At 49.2% G+C, this 17,903-nt stretch overlaps 1 protein-coding gene across 2 annotated transcripts in view; it reads left to right on the plus strand.

The window, feature by feature from the left end:
* Positions 1-17,903, plus strand: part of CSMD2 (CUB and Sushi multiple domains 2) — a 224,638-nt gene that overhangs the window by 178,944 nt on the left and 27,791 nt on the right. For both annotated transcript variants that reach the window (XM_030290568.4, XM_030290570.4), the window contains 14 exons: positions 2,217-2,335; positions 3,233-3,302; positions 5,263-5,379; positions 6,333-6,542; positions 7,801-7,989; positions 8,983-9,160; positions 9,804-9,949; positions 10,857-10,937; positions 11,889-12,002; positions 12,596-12,784; positions 13,612-13,758; positions 14,517-14,705; positions 15,560-15,745; positions 16,565-16,759. In XM_030290568.4, coding sequence (XP_030146428.4) covers positions 2,217-2,335; positions 3,233-3,302; positions 5,263-5,379; positions 6,333-6,542; positions 7,801-7,989; positions 8,983-9,160; positions 9,804-9,949; positions 10,857-10,937; positions 11,889-12,002; positions 12,596-12,784; positions 13,612-13,758; positions 14,517-14,705; positions 15,560-15,745; positions 16,565-16,759 — 2,130 coding nt within the window. The remainder of the gene's footprint in view (positions 1-2,216; positions 2,336-3,232; positions 3,303-5,262; positions 5,380-6,332; positions 6,543-7,800; positions 7,990-8,982; positions 9,161-9,803; positions 9,950-10,856; positions 10,938-11,888; positions 12,003-12,595; positions 12,785-13,611; positions 13,759-14,516; positions 14,706-15,559; positions 15,746-16,564; positions 16,760-17,903) is intronic.

Raw genomic sequence — 17,903 nt, forward strand, 5'->3', positions numbered from 1 at the left:
ACCTTCCAGGGCAGCCAGAGGGAAGCCCTGGACTCCCACATCTCCCCCTCCTTTTTTGAAGCAAGAACACTTCTGCCCTGGACTCCCACAAGATTCCCTGCACTGGCACAGCTGGGACTGTGCTTTAGAGCCAGCCAGCACTAAACCCTCCAGGATTTGCTGCCTTTGCTCACTGAAACCTTGTCCATTATTGAATCCAGGATTACAGACACCACCGGATTGGGAGAGAAAAAATGTGCCCAGCCTGTGCTCTGGGAGCTGCAGGAATCCTCTTGCTGTGACTCCGTTTCTTCCCCACCTCTATTCCGATCAATAAATCCTTTGAGCGCCCTCCTGCAGAAATCATGGCCAGGTTTTTCATGAGCCTGGGATTATCAGCCCTGTCTGTTCCTTTGGCTGAGGAAATTAATAGGTGTTGATTTTCAGGGCAGCTGGAAATAATGTGATTTCTGCTCTGTTTGTACCATTGGAATCTCCCAGCCCTGAGCCCTGGGTTTTTTCTGTGTTCCATTTGGGAGGAAGCTGGGAGAGATGAGCTAAAACAGGGGAGGAAAACTCAGGTTTCTCCCTCGCTGTGTTACTCAGGCTGAGCTTTTACCTCTGCGTGCTCCAAAGCCGGGAACAATTTGGGACTGAGTGAAAGCCACTGATGTGAAGGAGAAGTTATTTAAAGCCATTTTCTCTCCTGCCTCTCTGAAGGTCAAGCAGCACATCCAGGAGCGGGGAGGGAAGCGTGACTGGGCTTTAGGAGGAGACTCAGCCCCTCCTCGCTCCTTTTCTCCTTTATTTTCCCCCTGCCTGGGGCTCTGTGGGGCTGGAGCAGAGCAGGAGCCCTCGAAGGGATGCAGGAGGTTATCGAGGAGTGGCAGCTGCCAGCTTGGGGAGGGAGGGAGGGAGGGAAGGAGGTGCTGGAGCGGCTGTGAGGAGCTGCAGGATTCCTTTTATCTCCCCGGGCTGGGAGAGGGGAGATGGAAGGAAAGGGGAAAAGGGGAAGGGAAAAGGGAGGGGAAAAAGGGGAAAGGAAAGGGAAAAGGGGAAAGGAAAGGGAAAAGGGGAAAGGAAAGGGAAAAGGGGAAAGGAAAGGGAAAAGGGGAAAGGAAAGGAAGAAGGGGAAAGGAAAGGGAAAAGGGGAAAGGAAAGGAAGAAGGGGAAAGGAAGAAGGGGAAAGGAAAGGAAGAAGGGGAAAGGAAAGGAAGAAGGGGAAAGGAAAGGAAGAAGGGGAAAGGAAAGGAAGAAGGGGAAAGGAAAGGGAAAAGGGGAAAGGAAAGGGAAAAGGGGAAAGGAAAGGGAAAAGGGGAAAGGAAAGGAAGAAGGGGAAAGGAAAGGAAGAAGGGGAAAGGAAAGGGAAAAGGGGAAAGGAAAGGAAGAAGGGGAAAGGAAAGGAAGAAGGGGAAAGGAAAGGAAGAAGGGGAAAGGAAAGGAAGAAGGGGAAAGGAAAGGAAGAAGGGGAAAGGAAAGGAAGAAGGGGAAAGGAAAGGAAGAAGGGGAAAGGAAAGGAAGAAGGGGAAAGGAAAGGAAGAAGGGGAAAGGAAAGGAAGAAGGGGAAAGGAAAGGAAGAAGGGGAAAGGAAAGGAAGAAGGGGAAAGGAAAGGAAGAAGGGGAAAGGAAAGGAAGAAGGGGAAAGGAAAGGAAGAAGGGGAAAGGAAAGGAAGAAGGGGAAAGGAAAGGAAGAAGGGGAAAGGAAAGGAAGAAGGGGAAAGGAAAGGAAGAAGGGGAAAGGAAAGGAAGAAGGGGAAAGGAAAGGAAGAAGGGGAAAGGAAAGGAAGAAGGGGAAAGGAAAAAGGGGAAAGGAAAAAGGGGAAAGGAAAGGAAAGGAAAGGAAAGGAAAGGAAAGGAAAGGAAAGGAAAGGAAAGGAAAGGAAAGGAAAGGAAAGGAAAGGAAAGGAAAGGAAAGGAAAGGAAAGGAAAGGAAAGGAAAGGAAAGGAAAGGAAAGGAAAGGAAAGGAAAGGGAAAAGGGAGGGAGAGCCCATCACCCCACACGAGATGTCACAGGTTGTTAGTTGGGTTTGCAGCAGGATGTTCCCAGCTGTAGATGTGGGGATGGAGTTGGGCTGTCCATGGAGAATCCAAAGGAAACAGAATTTCCCCACCCAGAGTCTGCGGTGGCGGCTGGTAAACGGGCGCGGGCTAAAACAAAAAGTGTGTTCCCATCCCTCCAGCCCTCAGCACAGCCCCATCCCCACTCCCTGAGCTCCCATCTCCCTTCCTCCCACAGCCGTGGGCCTCTCCAGCTGCCCGGAGCCGGCGGTTCCTGGGAATGGGCTGAAGATCGGCGAGCGCTACCTGGTGAACGACGTGGTGTCCTTCCAGTGCGAGCCCGGCTACGCCCTGCAGGTACCAGCCCAGCCTCAGCCTCAGCTCTGCTGTTCCCAGCTCGGGGTTTGTACCTCTGAGCTCCACACAGAGTGCCAGCAGCTCTCCTCACAGCTCAGCACACAGAGCAATCCTGAACCAGCCCAGAGCCAGCCCAGGCACACAGAGAAATCCTGAACCAGCCCAGAGCCAGCCCAGGCACACAGAACAATCCTGAACCAGCCCAGAACCAGCCCAGGCACACAGAACAATCCTGAACCAGCCCAGAGCCAGCCCAGGCACACAGAACAATCCTGAACCAGCCCAGAGCCAGCCCAGGCACACAGAACAATCCTTCAGCTCAGGCACACAGAACAATCCTGAACCAGCCCAGAGCCAGCCCAGGCACACAGAACAATCCTGAACCAGCCCAGGCACACAGAGCAATCCTGAACCAGCCCAGAACCAGCCCAGGCACACAGAACAATCCTCCAGCCCAGGCACACAGAACAATCCTTCAGCTCAGGCACACAGAACAATCCTTTTCCAGCCCCAGAGCCCAGGACAGCGCTGCAGCTCCAGCCCAAAAAGTGCAAACAGGGAATGGAGGAGAGCAACCTGGGAGGGTGGGACTGCACAACCTGGAGCTGGAATTGGGCAATTAACCCAGTATGGAAATGGACTAAAACTTACAAAAGTGTAAAAACTCATTACTCAAGGTCCATCTTGGGTGTAGCCAAGGCCAGGCTCTTGCACTGCCCAAGGTGTATCCTGTAAAGGCCTTTGACAAATCCCTTCTTTATTCCTTTAGCTCTCTCTAGCTGGCATCACCAGAAGGATTCCTGCTTTTCTGTTTTCTCCATATTCTTTACACATCTATTTGTACCTCTGGTGCAAAATCCACCCCCCAAACCTTTGTGTTGTTTTCCATCCCTGCAGGGCCACTCCCACATCTCCTGCATGCCGGGCACGGTGCGCCGCTGGAATTACCCTCCACCCCTCTGCATCGGTAGGAATCAACTTCTTTTTCTACCTGGCTGATATTTGTAACACCTCCCTAAAAAAAAAAAAAAAACCAACAAAAAAAACCCCAAAAAAATTAAAAAAAAAAAAAACAAAACCAAACAAACAAAAAAACAATGACAAAAAACAAACAAAAAAAAAAAAACAAGGATAAAGAGGTGATTTAGAGAAATTCAGGTTGGTTCTGCACGTGTGAGAGAATGTGGGAAACCATTGGTTGCCAGGGAAATGGTGCCCAAGAAGTCCCCGTGGGCTGCCTGGAGTGCTTTGTTTTGGATGTGGCTGTAGCACAAAATGTGAAACACAGAATTACCCCCCCAACACAAAACCATTCAAGAGGGAATTTCCTCGTGCTGGAAGCAGGTTGGTTTTATGGCTTGAGGTTTTTTTCCATCTTTATTTTTATGGAATGCAGCTGATACCACCAAAGCTGCTTCTTTCACTGGGGCCTCGTCTCTCCCAGGGTCCCAACTTGCTGTGCCCACTCTGCTGTCCAGGTCACTTGTCCAGGTGGCTGTTTACCCTCAGATCTGTTCAGGTGCTCAGGCCTGGAAAGGACTGGACCTTCCACTTTCCCTGCAGAAGAGGCCTGGAGGTGAAGGGAACTTGCAGGAGGATTTTAAAATTATTTTCAGTCATTTGCTTTTAGCAAATGTAGATGTTTAATATTCATACTGCACATTTTGCAGCTCTGAGAGAGACATTTATGCATTTAATAGCTTTAGTTAACAGTTATTTTGGGCTCCTGCTGTTCCAGCTTACATCATTTGGCTTTAAAGTAATTATAAGAGCCAACAGTTCTTTTATCTGATGATCTGCAGGCCAGGCATAAATAGAGATATTTCCAGGAGAATGACTGAGCTAAAGGACCTGTTCCCTTGGGAGCTGCTCTGAATGGAAACAGAAGTCCTTGGGATGAGCTGGGAGATCCCAGCATGGAGGAGGATCCCAAAAGCTGGCAAGCAACAAGTTGGGTTCTTTGAATCAGCACCAGCCTCCCAGCCCAGCAGCATTATGGCTGCTTGGGCTGTGCCTGTCTTTTCACCTCCCTGGGAAAGGTCAGGCAGCTGCAGAGGGGCAGAAACACATCTGGAGGAGGAGTGAGCATCACCTTTGTGGGTGTGACAGTCCTGGGGCTCTGTGTCCCCCAGAGCTCCTGCTCCAAGCACACTTTGCAACTCCGCCGATTTTCTCCTGGTCTGCTTCCTCCAGCTGCTGGGCCTCTAAATAATTCAGAAGCAGTTCTATTAAAGAGCCATTAGGAGGAAAAAGAAAGAGAAAACCTCGTTAGGAGCAAGTCTGGGGTAATGAGATATTGGACAAAGCCTGTGCTTGGCTGTCACAGCGTGTTAGGAGGACACTTGGCTGGATTCAGCTGGGTGCTGCTGCTGGGACCGGTGGAGGTCATCCAGATAAGCATGAGGAGGTGCTGTCAGTGTTTGAATTTCATGGGATGCCTTTTGTAAACATATTTTTGGGCCGACATGGCTGGCTTCAGGCAGTGAGCAAACACTCTGTGCTAGATTTATCAGTGACAGACTGCCCCGAGATTGGCAGCTGGGGCAGGGAAAAAAAGAGGCTGGAGTCAAAATGGGATCACTCAGCTTCTTCACAGTCATTTTTTGAGCTGGTCAAGGTTTCAAGCAGGTGCTGGTGCCTGGTTTGATGCAATGTCTGTGGGCAGAGCAGGTGTCCATCCCCTCTCTCACTGCCCAGATCTGCCTCTCCCTCTGAATCCCTGGGCTCAGCCTTCATCTCCAAAGGGCAGGAGAAAGGCACAGCCATTCCTGATGTGACCATGCCTGGAAACTTGGTGCTGGTTCCTTTTTCTCAGCTGAGTCTTTAATTCCTTGATTTCCCACGGGCCTCACCCTGACAGACCCCTCGGGGGTCCTGGAAGGGATCCTGTGGCTGGATCCTGGCCATGAACGCTGTTGTTTTTCCAGCCCAGTGTGGAGGAACAGCAGAAGAGATGGAAGGAGTGCTCCTGAGCCCAGGCTTCCCAGGAAATTACCCCAGCAACCTGGACTGCACGTGGAGGATCCTGCTGCCAGTGGGGTTCGGTGAGAGAGCCAGGTTTGGGTTGGTGCTGTCACAGAAGAGGGGGTGAAAAATCAGAGGATCCCTGGCTGGTTTGGGTCAGGAAGAGCCTGGAGATCATCTCATTCCACCCCTTGCCAGGGGAAACTGTCCCAGGCTGCTCCAAGCCCCATCCAGCCTGGCCTGGGACACTCCCAGGGATCCAGGGGCAGCCAGGCCAGGGCGGAATTCCTTCCTGACCTCCACTCCAAAGCTCCTCTGTGCCAGTTTGAAGGCACTTTGTGTCCCCAGGGCAGTTAAAGTCCTGCTGAGTGCCCAGGCTGGGCTCTGCGGGTGGGCAGGGCTGGGCTTGGAGCTGGGCTTGGAGCTGGAACCAGGGTTAGAGCTGGGCTTGGGGCTGATGTTGGGGTTGAGGTTGGAGCTGGGTTTAAAGCTGGGGTTGGGATTGGGGCTGGGATTGCTGGTGATGTTGGGGTTGATGTTGGTGCTGATGTTAGAGCTGGGTTTAAAGCTGGGGTTGGGGCTGGGGTTGGTGCTGATGTTGGGGTTGGAGCTGGGGTTGGTACTGATGTTGAAGCTGCTGTTGGAGCTGGGGTTAGTGCTGATTTTGGGGTTGGAGCTGGGGTTGGTGCTGATTTTGGGGTTGGAGCTGCTATTGGAGCTGGGGTTGGTGCTGATTTTGGAGCTGGGTTTGGTATTGGGATTGGTGCTGGGGTTGGCACTGGTGTTGGGTTTGGTGCTGCTACTGGAACTGGGATTGGTGCTGATTTTGGGGTTGGAGCTGGGGTTGGTGATGATGTTGGTGTTGGAGCTGCTACTTGAGCTGGGGTTGGTGCTGATTTTGGTGCTGGGGTTGGTGCTGATGTTGGGATTGGTGCTGCTGTTGGTGCTGGGGTTGGTGCTGCTGTTGGAACCGGTGCTGCTGCAAAATCCCAGCTGCCATTTTAGAGCCAAACTCCTCCTTTCCCCTTTCCAGGTGCCCACATCCAGTTCCTGAACTTCTCCACGGAGCCCAACCACGACTTTGTGGAGATCCGGAACGGGCCCTACGACACCAGCAGCGTCATCGGGCGCTTCAGCGGCGCCGAGCTGCCCGGCTCCCTCCTGTCCACCTCCCACGAAACCACCGTCTACTTCCACAGCGACCACTCCCAGAACAAACCCGGCTTCAAGCTGGAGTACCAAGGTGAGGAAGGACAGTCCTGCCCCTCGGGGGTGGTGGTTGTTGAGTTAATTCCATAGTTGTTGAGTTAATTCCGTGAGGGTTTAATCCAAATGAGTGGAAAGGTGTTACAGCAAGGCCGTGCTTAATCCTGATAACTGTTCCACCTCAAGGGCAAGGAACAAATGTTCCCAGGGTGCCCTGTGACACTGAAATGCTTTGGAATTCGTTCCAGGCAGGTTCACTTCAAGCTTGGCTCGTGGGCAAGGGGAAGAGCCCTCAGAGTTTGCTTTGGAATGTTGGAGCTGCTTTTCCCTCTCAGCTGAAGTCCAGGCACGTCCTGAGCTCAGCCTGCTGCAGGGCTGGGTAAATAATGAAGCAGCCAAATAATAGCACAGGGCTGGCTTGGAGAGCTGGGGTGAAAGGAGTTGTTAAAATGAAGTTTTAATCCTCATTTTTGGGGGTGATGGGGGATGAAGGTGTGTTTTCCCCAGCTGGAGTCCTCAGGCATCTCCCCTGTTTTGAGCATGAATTTTTAGCCTTCAGCTCTGCCTTCTCATCTTTGGAAACCTTTTGGTCTTCCCTGCCCTCTGTGCTGAGCATGTGGGAATTCAAAGGGTGAAAGGAGAGAAAGAATTTGTTAAAATAAAGAGGTGCCCTCGGTTTTGGGGGTAATGGGGGATGGAGGTGCTTTTTCCCCAGCTGGAGTCCTTGGGCAGCTCTCCTCATTTGAACATGAATTTTTGGCTCTGCTTGACCCCCAGCTCTGCCTCCACTAATGTCCATGAAAACCTTTTGGTTTTCGGGAAAACCCCTGGGCATGTGGGAATTCAAAGGGGCAAAGGATGCCAAGGGCAGCTCATGGATTTCACCATGTGTCTGGACAGAGAGAGGGTCACGAGTTGTGAGTTAGTTAGATGTGGTAGTTAGAAAAAGTAGGTTTGTAGTTTTAGTATCTCCTTTAAATACTATATTAATGTATTATAGTGTAGTTATAATAAAGAAATCATTCAGCCTTCTGAACTGGAGTCAGACATCAGCATTTCCTCCCACCGGGTTCACCTGCATTTCCAACAGCCACCTCCAGCCCTTCCTTGGACACCTCCAGAGATGGAGACTCCAACCCTCCCTGAACATCCCATTCCAACCTTTTCCATGGACAAATTCCTCCTGAAATCCATCCCGCCCTTCCCCTGGCACAGCTTGAGTCCATTTCTCCTTACCCTCTCCCCCTTTTCCCTGGGAGATGAACCCCAAACCATTCCACCTCGTGCTTTTCCAGCCTACGAGCTGCAGGAATGCCCCGACCCGGAGCCTTTTGCCAACGGGGTGGTGAGAGGAGCTGGCTACAACGTTGGCCAGTCCATCTCCTTCGAGTGCCTGCCTGGCTACCAGCTGATCGGCCACCCCGTGCTGACGTGCCAGCACGGCACCAACAGGAACTGGGACCACCCCCTGCCCAGGTGTGAAGGTATGGCCTGGCCTCACCTGGCCACCTGGGGCTGGATTGGCTCTGGCATGGCTGGGAATGTGCTCTTGGAGGGAAATTTGCTCTCCTGGAGGTGTTTTGGTGAATGTTTGGGGCGTTTTGGAGCAGCTGCTGAGAGGGGTTTGAGGCTTGGGATGTGGGTGAGGAGAATTTGTGTCTCCCTGTTGGAGCTGGGATTTCTGTGTGATGCAGTCCAGGGGCCTTGGAGTGATAATTCCTGGCTGCTTTACTCCCTCAACAACATCCAGCTTCTGCTGATTTGATCAATTTTGATAATTTCTGATAAATTGATAAATTCTGGTAAATAAAAATAGTCACTGATAAAAGAGCCTGGCAGCTCTGAGGGCTCTGTGTGTGTCCCTGTCTGTCTCCTTCATGGGCATCTCCAAAATTATCCAGGTGGGAGATCCTCAGGAATCTTCCAAGGTGGTTTTTTTTTCTCCTGAAAAATGTGCTCAGAGGACTCTGCAGGCTGAAGATTTCCATTCCAGGCACCCAAACTCACCCAAATTCTCTTTTCTAACCCTCTCGTGGCTGTGTCAGCCTCTCACCCCTCGGGCTGGTGGCCGGAATTCTGTGGGATTTACTTCCAGAAGGGTTTCAGATGAGCCTTTAAGAAGTTCAGATGTGCTTATTGAAGATTTCCCAGGAGCACTGACCTTTATCCCAGCACTGGCTCTGCAGGAGCTGTGGAAGGAGGGAGAGGGGTGATATTTGCCCTCTTGTAAGTCCTTGAACCCCAGAGAGCACAAAGAGCTGAATCCTCAGCTGCTCTTTCAGTGCTTGGAGCAGAGAGGAATTATTTGAGGCAAGTTAGGCCAAGATCTGGATTTTCCTGTATCCAGAATTATTAACCTTTGTATAGAAAATAAATAAATAAAATTAAAAAAAAAAAAAAGGAATAAAAATGGGATATGAGGATGTTTAAAGGGATATTTTCCTGACTGGGTTTGTGTTTCTCTCTGCTCCCTGCAGTGCCTTGTGGGGGCAATGTCACTGCCCAGAATGGGACAATTTACTCTCCTGGCTTCCCCAACCAGTACCCAAATTCCCAGGATTGCACCTGGCTCCTGACAGTGCCTGTGGGATATGGGATCCACCTGAACTTCACCCTGCTGCAGACAGAGCCCTACAACGACTTCATCACCGTCTGGTGGGTGCAGAGCCACTCCAAGGACTCATTTTGGGAAATACTCCTGGCTCTGAAATAGCAGCAGCTGGGAATGGGATCCCCTTTGCAGGATGGGAGCTTCCTGGTGTTTTGGAGAAGAGAAATTAAAAAAAAAAATTAATTATTATTTTTAATTTAAATTTTATTTATTTATTTATTTAAATTATTTTTTAATTTAAAAAACTTTCTTTTGATATGAATATAATAATAAATAATAATAATATATAGAAATATATCAAATAATAAATAAATAATATTATCTATGCCTAATAATGGAGATTATCAACTTCAGGCAGCCAGGGGAGCTCTGATTAAAGAGTTTGTGACCAAATTTTGAGCTTGTAGCACTCCAAGTCTGACCTTCAGAATATCCCCATGTCTGCTGGGCAAACAGGGAATGAAATTCCTGTGGGAAACAGGTCCTAATTCCTCAATTTCTGAGGTTAAAAGTGAAATTTGCCTTTCTGATTGTCAGCTGGGAGCCAGGAGAGGTCGTAGGGGATAAAGTGGAGCGGGGGGTCAGAAATGTGGATGTGGGAAAGGGAGGATAAAGGAAAGGAGTAGGGCGGGTTCCTCAGCTTAAATCCTTGGAAAAATCTCATTTTCCTTGTGTTCCTGCCATCAGGGATGGGCCCCAGCAAACATCCCCTCAGCTGGGGGTGTTCACAGGCAACTCGGCCAAGAAATCTGCCCAGAGCTCCTCCAACCAGGTCCTGCTGAGGTTCCACAGCGACGCCGCCAACGGAGGCATCTTCGCCATCTACTTCTATGGTGTGTACTGCAAATGCCAAAAAATAACCTTTTACCCCAAGTTTTCCAGAGAGTTTTTCAGCCTGGTTTTTTTAAATGAACTTTTTGACCTCAGTTTTGTTTTTTTTTTAATTAAGTTTTTTCAGGCCAGGTTTCTCCAGGAAGTTTTTTCAGTTCAGTTTTTTAACACAAAGTTTATCAAACTAGGTTTTTTTCCAGAAAGTTTTTCGGCTCATTTTTTTTTTCCAGGAAGTTTTTCAAACCAGTTTGTCCAGGAAGTTTTTCAGGCCAGTTTTTTTTCCCAAGAAGTTTTTCAAACCAGTTTTTCCAGGAAGTTTTTCAAAACAGTTTTCCCAGAAAGTTTTTCAAACCAATTTTTCCAGGATGTTTTTCAGCTCAGCTTTTTTCCAGGATGTTTTTCAGCTCAGTTTTTTAACACGAAGTTTATCAAACTAGGTTTTTTTCCAGAAAGTTTTTCAGCTCATTTTTTTTCCCAGAAAGTTTTTCAAACCAGTTTTTCCAGGATGTTTTTCAGCTCAGTTTTTTTCCAGGAAGTTTTTCAGGCCAGTTTTTTTCCCAGGAAGTCAAACCAGTTTTTTTCCAGGATGTTTTTCAGCTCAATTTTTTTCCAGGAAGTTTTTCAAATCAGTTTTTTCTGGGGGGAATTTCCTGGTGGAGAGGGAGGAATTTCCTGGTGAAGAGTGGGAAATTTCCTGGTGAAGAGGGAGGATTTTCCTGGTGGAGAAGGAGGAATTTCCTTGTGGAGAGTGGGAAATTTCCTTGTGGAGAGGGATGATTTTCCTTGTGGAGAGGGAGGAATTTCCGTGTGAAGAGGGAGGAATTTCCTGGTGGAGAGGAAGGATTTTCCTGGTGGGAGGGAGGAAATTTCCCTGATTCCATCGTGGCTGCTCTTCCCTTGCTTTCCCAGCTTTCCAACTTTTCCGCTGCCAGCCTCCCACCGTCGTTCCCAACGCCGAGATCATCACAGAGAACGAGGAGTTCAACATTGGTAAAACCTTCCCTCATCCTCCTCATCCTCATTCCCACCTCTCCACCTCCTGGGAATGCTTTTTTCCCTCCCCAAATCCTGGCTTTCCAAGAGGGTTTTCCAAAGGAGCTCAACACCAAATGCATCATCCAAGTGTTCCCGTTGTTCCCAGCCTTTTTCTCCCCGGAAAAACGTTTTTTGGGGGAGAGATTTGAGTCTGTTTGCAATCTCTCAGGAATCTTTGGGAATAATAATATTTCTCAGGTGTTGCACACGAAGATTTGGAGCTTTCATTCTGCTTTTTGGAGATCTTTCAGGAGTTTTTTTGTGATTTTTTTTTTTTTTTTGTCATCCACATTTGGAAGCGGCTGCAGCCAGGATTTTTTTTGGAGCAGCTTCTCACGCTGGCTGCTCACTTTGAGGGGAGTGTGCACCTGGAGTAATTCCCAGATCTGGTGTGGTAACAGGGGTTTATCCCAGAGTAACTCCAGCATGACTTTCCTAGCCTTTTATTTCTGACTTACACCTTCTATCCCTGCATTTCCCCCTTTTATTCCTGCATTTACCCTTTTTTTCTGCACCTACCCCTTTTATTTCTGAACTTACCCCTTGTATTCCAATATTTACCCCCTTTACCCCTGAATTTCCCCCTTTTATCCCCCTGTTTCCCCCTTTATCCCTCTATTTCCCCATTTTTCCTTCTATTTCCCTTTATCTCTGCAATTTCCCCTTTTATCCCTGCATTTCCCCTTTTATTCCCCCATTTCCCCCTTCTTTCCCCCCTTTATCCCTCTGTTTCCCCTTTTATCTCTGCAATTCCCCCTTTTATCCTTCTATTTCCCCCCTTACCTCTGCAATCCCCCATTTTATCCCTCTACTCCACCTTTTATCCCATAATTTCCCTTTTTTTTTTTTTTTCTTTTTTTTTTTGTGCATTTTCCCCTCCCATCCCTGTTTTCCATCCCTTCCCAGGTGACATCGTCAGGTACCGCTGCCTCCCTGGCTTCACCCTGATTGGGAACGAAATCCTCACCTGCAAACTGGGCACCCACCTGCAGTTTGAGGGACCCCCACCCACCTGTGAAGGTAAAGCTTCCATAAATCCCAGATTTCCCAGCTCTGGGAAGGCTCTGAGGGAGGATTTTTGGCACATTTTTCATCCTTGGGGTTAATTTTCCCATCTGCAGGAGTGTGGGGTTTTGGGAGGAGGGAGTGAGATCCCCCCCCGAGCAGGAATTGGAGTTGTCATGTGCCAGTTAACAATTCCATGGGCTGAGCTGTGCTTCCTGCTTTTCTTCTACCAAAGTTTCCAGGGATTCTTGGATTTTCTGCCTCTGGAGGGTTCTGGTTGTGGTGCTGCTCATTTTGGGAGAGGTGTGAGCTGAGGTCGAGGCAGTGGGAATGGTTTGTTGGTTTTGTTGCTTTTTGTTCCTTTCTTCAAGTGTGACAATTTTTGGGATTTGTGGGATTTCAGGATTCTTCGGTTTGTTGGTTTTGTTGCTTTTTGCTCCTTTCTTTAAATGTGACAATTGTTGGGATTTGTGGGATTTTGGGATTCTTTGAGCCCCGGGGATTGAGGAGTGCAGGGGTCGTGCTCTGCCTGGAGCTGGCTCATCAGGACAGACCTTGTGCTTCCATCCTTCCTCTGGAAAACCAGGAATGTTCATTTCCATTCCCAGTGCACTGCCCCATGAACCAGCTGATGACGGATTCCACGGGGGTGATCCTGAGCCAGAGCTTCCTGGGAAGTTACCCCCACTTCCAGACCTGCTCCTGGGTGGTGAAGGTGGAGCCAGGCTACAACATCTCCCTCACCATCGAGTACTTCCTCAGCGAGAAGCAGTTTGATGAGTTTGAAATCTTTGATGGTAAGAGATTCACCCCTCTGAGCTGCCTTCCACCCCAAACCTTCCTGGGGTTCCATAATCCCATGGCAGCCGTGAGGGATTTTAGTTAGAGATAAGCCTTACTAGAGTTAATTAAAATAAATGAGTAGGCCTTGATGAAGTTAGGAGTTAGTAGTTAACTAATAACTGATTGCCTGTCAGCACAATGTTTAGTTAGCTGGGTTTATAATGAAAAATACACAAACTGACAAATAGCTTTTAGAACATAAGACAATTGTGGCCTCCTCTGTTCTGAATCCAATTGAAGACAAGGAATGGGAGTTCTACCAAGAGTTCATTTGTCATATTTGTGTTGAAAAGGTAGAAAGGTCAGAAGGAGGAAGACTTAATTTACTTCATTTTGGGACCCCTCCCTATGGACAGGACCACAGACCCATTTCAAGGGACAAACTACGCATGCTTAATAGATTTTGAAATTATTAGCCTACGAAATGAGGAATGGGATGTACCAAAATGATAAATATGCATTTGTATTTTGGGTATTCAATACTTGTATGGATAAAAAGACTCTGTAATCACCTGAGAGGTGTGGTGTGGATTTGGGAGCTATCCCACACACAATAAACACACACTTTCTGACTTTAAACTGTTAGAGAGTTTTTGTCTGTCACAGCTGGGTATCGGTACTAGATCAATATCCATATTTATTTAATAATTCAGAAATTGTAGCTTTGTAAACACACACTTTCTAACTTTAAACTGTTTGAGAGTTTTTGTCCGTCACAGTTGGATATTGGTACTCGATCAATATTTTTTTAATAAATCACCTTGTCCCCTCTTCCTGGCAGGTCCCTCTGGGCAGAGCCCCCTGCTGCTGTCCCTGAGTGGGAATTACTCGGCCCCTCTGACGGTCACCAGCAGCGGGAGCAGCGTCTTCTTGCGCTGGTCCTCCGACCACGCCTACAACAGGAAAGGCTTCAAAATCCGCTACTCTGGTGAGTCCCACTGCCCCTGCCAGGAGCAGCTCCACAGCCAGGAGAATCCATGGAATTCTCACAGAAATCCAGCTGTCAGGGCAGGAGCTGCCAAGGCAGGGGAGGCACAAAGCTGGGCACGTTCTGAGCTTGGGAAAGGCAGGATCTGCCCAGGAGAAACCTTTGGAGCTTTGGCTCGTGGCTGAGCCACTCTGGAACAATCAGGACCAGGATTGTGGGATCACAGTCAGGACCAGGATTGTGGGATCACAGTCAGGAGAAATTCCAGGGAGAAACCTTGGAGCTTTGGCTCGTGTCTGAGCCACTCTGGAACAATCAGGACCAGGATTGTGGGATCACAATCAGGACCAGGATTGCAGGATCACAGTCAGGAGAAATTCCAGGGAGAGACCTTGGAGCTTTGGCTCATTTCCCAACCACTCTTCAGAACTGAAGCCTGATGTGGGGAGTCATTGATGCAGGGACTGGATATTGGGAAAGGTTTCTGGATGAGGCAGTGGAAAAGTCTGTCCAGACTTTGCTCAGCAAATGAATGAAGGAATATTTAATTATCAGGAATGACTCCTTATTCCTGGAGCTGGAGGCTCAGACCAGAGCCTCGCGCTCCTTCTCTGCTTCGACTCCGCATTCATCCATCACCGATTTTTGGTTTGGGGGTTTTTGGGGAAAGCTCGCTGCAATTCCTGGCGGTGGGAAGGGAATGACCCTGCTGCTGCTCATCCTGTGACCGCTTTGCTTTTCCCTGCCCTCCTTGGCAGCTCCCTACTGCAGCCTCCCGCAGCCCCCAGCCCACGGGATGATCCTGAGCCACTCCGGGCTGCGCCCCGGCAGCTCCGTGCGCTTCGGCTGCGACGCCGGCTACCGCCTGGTGGGACACAGCACCACCACCTGCAGCCAGCACCCCCAGGGCCACTTCCACTGGCGGGAAGCCACCCCCCTGTGCCAAGGTGAGAGCAGGGACGGGTTGGGATGTTACATTGTGCTCGGGCTATGCCTTTCCCCACTCCCCGCGACCCTGTGACTCTGATCAAGATAAGCCTGCTCCCCTCCTTCCTGCCCCAGAGCCAGAGAAGTCCTCCCTGTCCAGAGCCTAGATAAGGCCATGACCCTTCCTGTTCGTTCTCTTTCCCCTCTTTCCTTATTGCTCTCTACACCTTCCTGAAGGGAGGTTGCAGACAGGTAGGGTCAATCTCTCCCACCGGGCAGCACTGACAGAACAAGAGGACACAGCCTCAGCTACGTCAGGGAAGGTTTAGCTTGAATATTAGGAAAAAAATTTCACTGAGAGAATAATAAAATACTGGAATTGTCTTCCCAGGGAGGTGGTGGAATCACCATCTCTGGATATGTTTAAGAAAAGACTGGACTTGGCACTTGGTGTACAGTCTAGTTGTGGTGTTAGGGCACAGGTTGGACTTGATGGTCTTAGAGGTCTCTTCCAACCTCATTATTTTGGGATTCTGGGATTTCCCCTAATTTCTAATGAGGCAGAAGCCTGGAATCTGTTGGAAAATATGTAAATTAGAGTTTTATCTCCTTGTTTTTCATATTTTTTATGGTTAAGTTCTAGCTCTGTGCATCAAGCACTCTGCACGAATGGTTGTTTTCACTTCAGGACAATGGAGTTGGTCTGCACAAAGCTCTGTATAAAGAGCAGTGGATTTTGAATAAAATTGGAGTTTTACTCTCAGCAGCCTTCTGAACAGAGTCTCTTCATTCCCATCCTGCCTCGACAGCGCCGAGAAATCTTTCTCCTTTTCTCTCTGGCTGAGCTGAGAATATCCACGTTTTCTCTTCCCAGCTCTCTCCTGTGGAGTTCCCAGGGCCCCGAGGAACGGGGTTGTTTTTGGGAAGGAGTACACGGTGGGCACCAAGGCCGTGTACCAGTGCAACCAGGGCTTCCAGCTGCAGCCGGGCGCCCAGCCCAGCGCCGAGTGCCTGCAGGAGGGCGTCTGGAGCAACGGGAACCAGCCCCCTCTGTGCCTGGGTGAGTGTGCCCCGACTTTTAAAAGTGTTTTCTTTATTGTTCTTTCAAAAGTTTTAAAGTTCTCGTGAAACTTCTTCAGCCTTCTGCGAAAAATGCGGATTTTATGATTGGCTTTTCGCAAATGTTACAATGAATATTATATGTGTAATGTTAGAAAGTTGTGCTGTGTTAATTCTCTTACACAGTGTGGTAAATATAGTTTTAGGTTACAACATAATGTTAAAATAGAGACTATGTACGTGGGGGAAGTTTTTTTTTAGGAATGAGATACTTGCTTTGAGGAACACCTAAATCTTCCAAAGAAAAAGAATTTATGGTTTTCTTATCAGAAGAAACTAATTTCTTCAGGCTTTTCTCAGACTCGAAGACAGCAGGGGATTAGAGGAAACACTTGACATACAACAGAGTTTCTTGTTTTAAATAAAATATATGCATAACCATGAAGGATGTATGAATATGCAACAAGTGTATTGGTTTAAGGGTGATTCCTTTGTTCTCAAGGGATGCTTTTCCTGACTTAGTGTCTGAGAGCATCTGCTTTTTATTGCCTTCTAATTGTGACAGTGGATTGTAGGGTGAAACTGCCACCTCTCCAACCACACTGGTCAAACCAACTGCCCATCAATTCTCTCCTCCCACAAAGAATGCAAAACAATCATTATTTATATGAACAGCGTGCGAAAATTCGGTAGAAATACATAAACATCAGAAGGCATAGGAAACTTTTAAAGGAACTAGAAAAGAAAACACTTTTAAAAATCAGGGCAGCACTTAACCACCTCTCTGTGCCATTTTCTCTGTGCCATTTCCCCCCCAAAGCCGTGACGTGCCCCGACGTGAGCAGCATCGCGGTGGAGCACGGCCGCTGGCGCCTCACCTACGAGGTGCAGTACCACTACAACGCCCAGCTGATGCTCATCTGCGACCCTGGCTACTACTACACGGGCCAGAGGGTGATCAGCTGCCAGGCCAACGGCACCTGGAGCATCGGGCAGCCCGTGCCCACCTGTAAAAGTAAGAGCAGGGACGCGCCGGGGTGGCACCGGGGGCTGGGGTTGTGTTTGGGGTCAGCAAATCCTGGGGGTTTCAGGGTGGTGCTGAATATCTCCATGGATAACCAAGGAGATGGTGCCCTTTGCATACAGAATGGGAGGGTTTGATGCATATTTTGGGAGGCAATCCAGCCCTGGGAGGGGTTGGGATGGATTTCCCAGGGTGGCGTCACCATGGACTGGTTTTATGTTTGGGGTCAGCAAATCCCATCAAATCCCTGGGGGTTTCAGGGTGGTGCTGGTGGGTGACCATGGATAACCAAGGAGATGGTGCCCTTTGGGTACAGGATGGGAGGGTTTGGTGCAGGTTTTGGGAGGAAATCCAGTCCTGGGAGGGTAGAGAAGGGTTGGGATGGATTTCCTAGAACAGCGTCACCAGGGACTGGGTTTATGTTTGGGGTCAGCAAATCCCAGCCCTGGGGGTTTCAGGATGGTGCTGGTGGGTGAGCCATACCTTTGGGTACAGGGTGGGATGGTTTGGTGCAGGTTTTGGGAGGAAATTCATCCCTGGGAGGGTAAAGAGGGGTTGGGATGGATTTCCCAGGGCAGCATCACCAGGGACTGCTTTTATGTTTGGGGTCAGCAAATCCCAACAAATCCTGGGGGTTTCAGGATGGTGCTGAATATCTTCATGGATAACCAAGGAGCTGGTGCCCTTTGGGTACAGGATGGGAGGTTTTGGTGCAGATTTTGGGAGGAAATTCTTCCCTGTGAGGGCAGGGAGGGGCTGGGATGGATTTCCCAGGGAAGCAGTGGCTGCTGCATCCCTGGAAGTGTCCCAGGCCATGTTGGAGCAGCCTGGGATAGTGGAAGCTGTCCCTGCTGTGGGGTGGGATTTAATTACTCCTGGCAGCAGCTGAGGTGGAGCGTGGTTTGGTTTGTTGGGCATTTTTGAGGTGGTTTGGTTCAGATTTTGGGGAGAAGTCCTTTCCTGTGAGAGCAGGGAAGGGCTGGGATGGATTTCCCAGAGGAGCTGTGGCTGCCCCATCCCTTCCAGCTCACCCCATCCCTGGAAGTGTCCCAGGCTGTGTTGGAGCAACCTGGGAGAGTGGAAGGTGTCCCTGCTGTGGGATGGGATTTAATTACTCCTGGCAGCAGCTGAGGTG

This window comes from Taeniopygia guttata, chromosome 23 (genome assembly GCF_048771995.1).
Source record: "Taeniopygia guttata chromosome 23, bTaeGut7.mat, whole genome shotgun sequence".
Lineage (NCBI taxonomy): Eukaryota > Metazoa > Chordata > Aves > Passeriformes > Estrildidae > Taeniopygia > Taeniopygia guttata.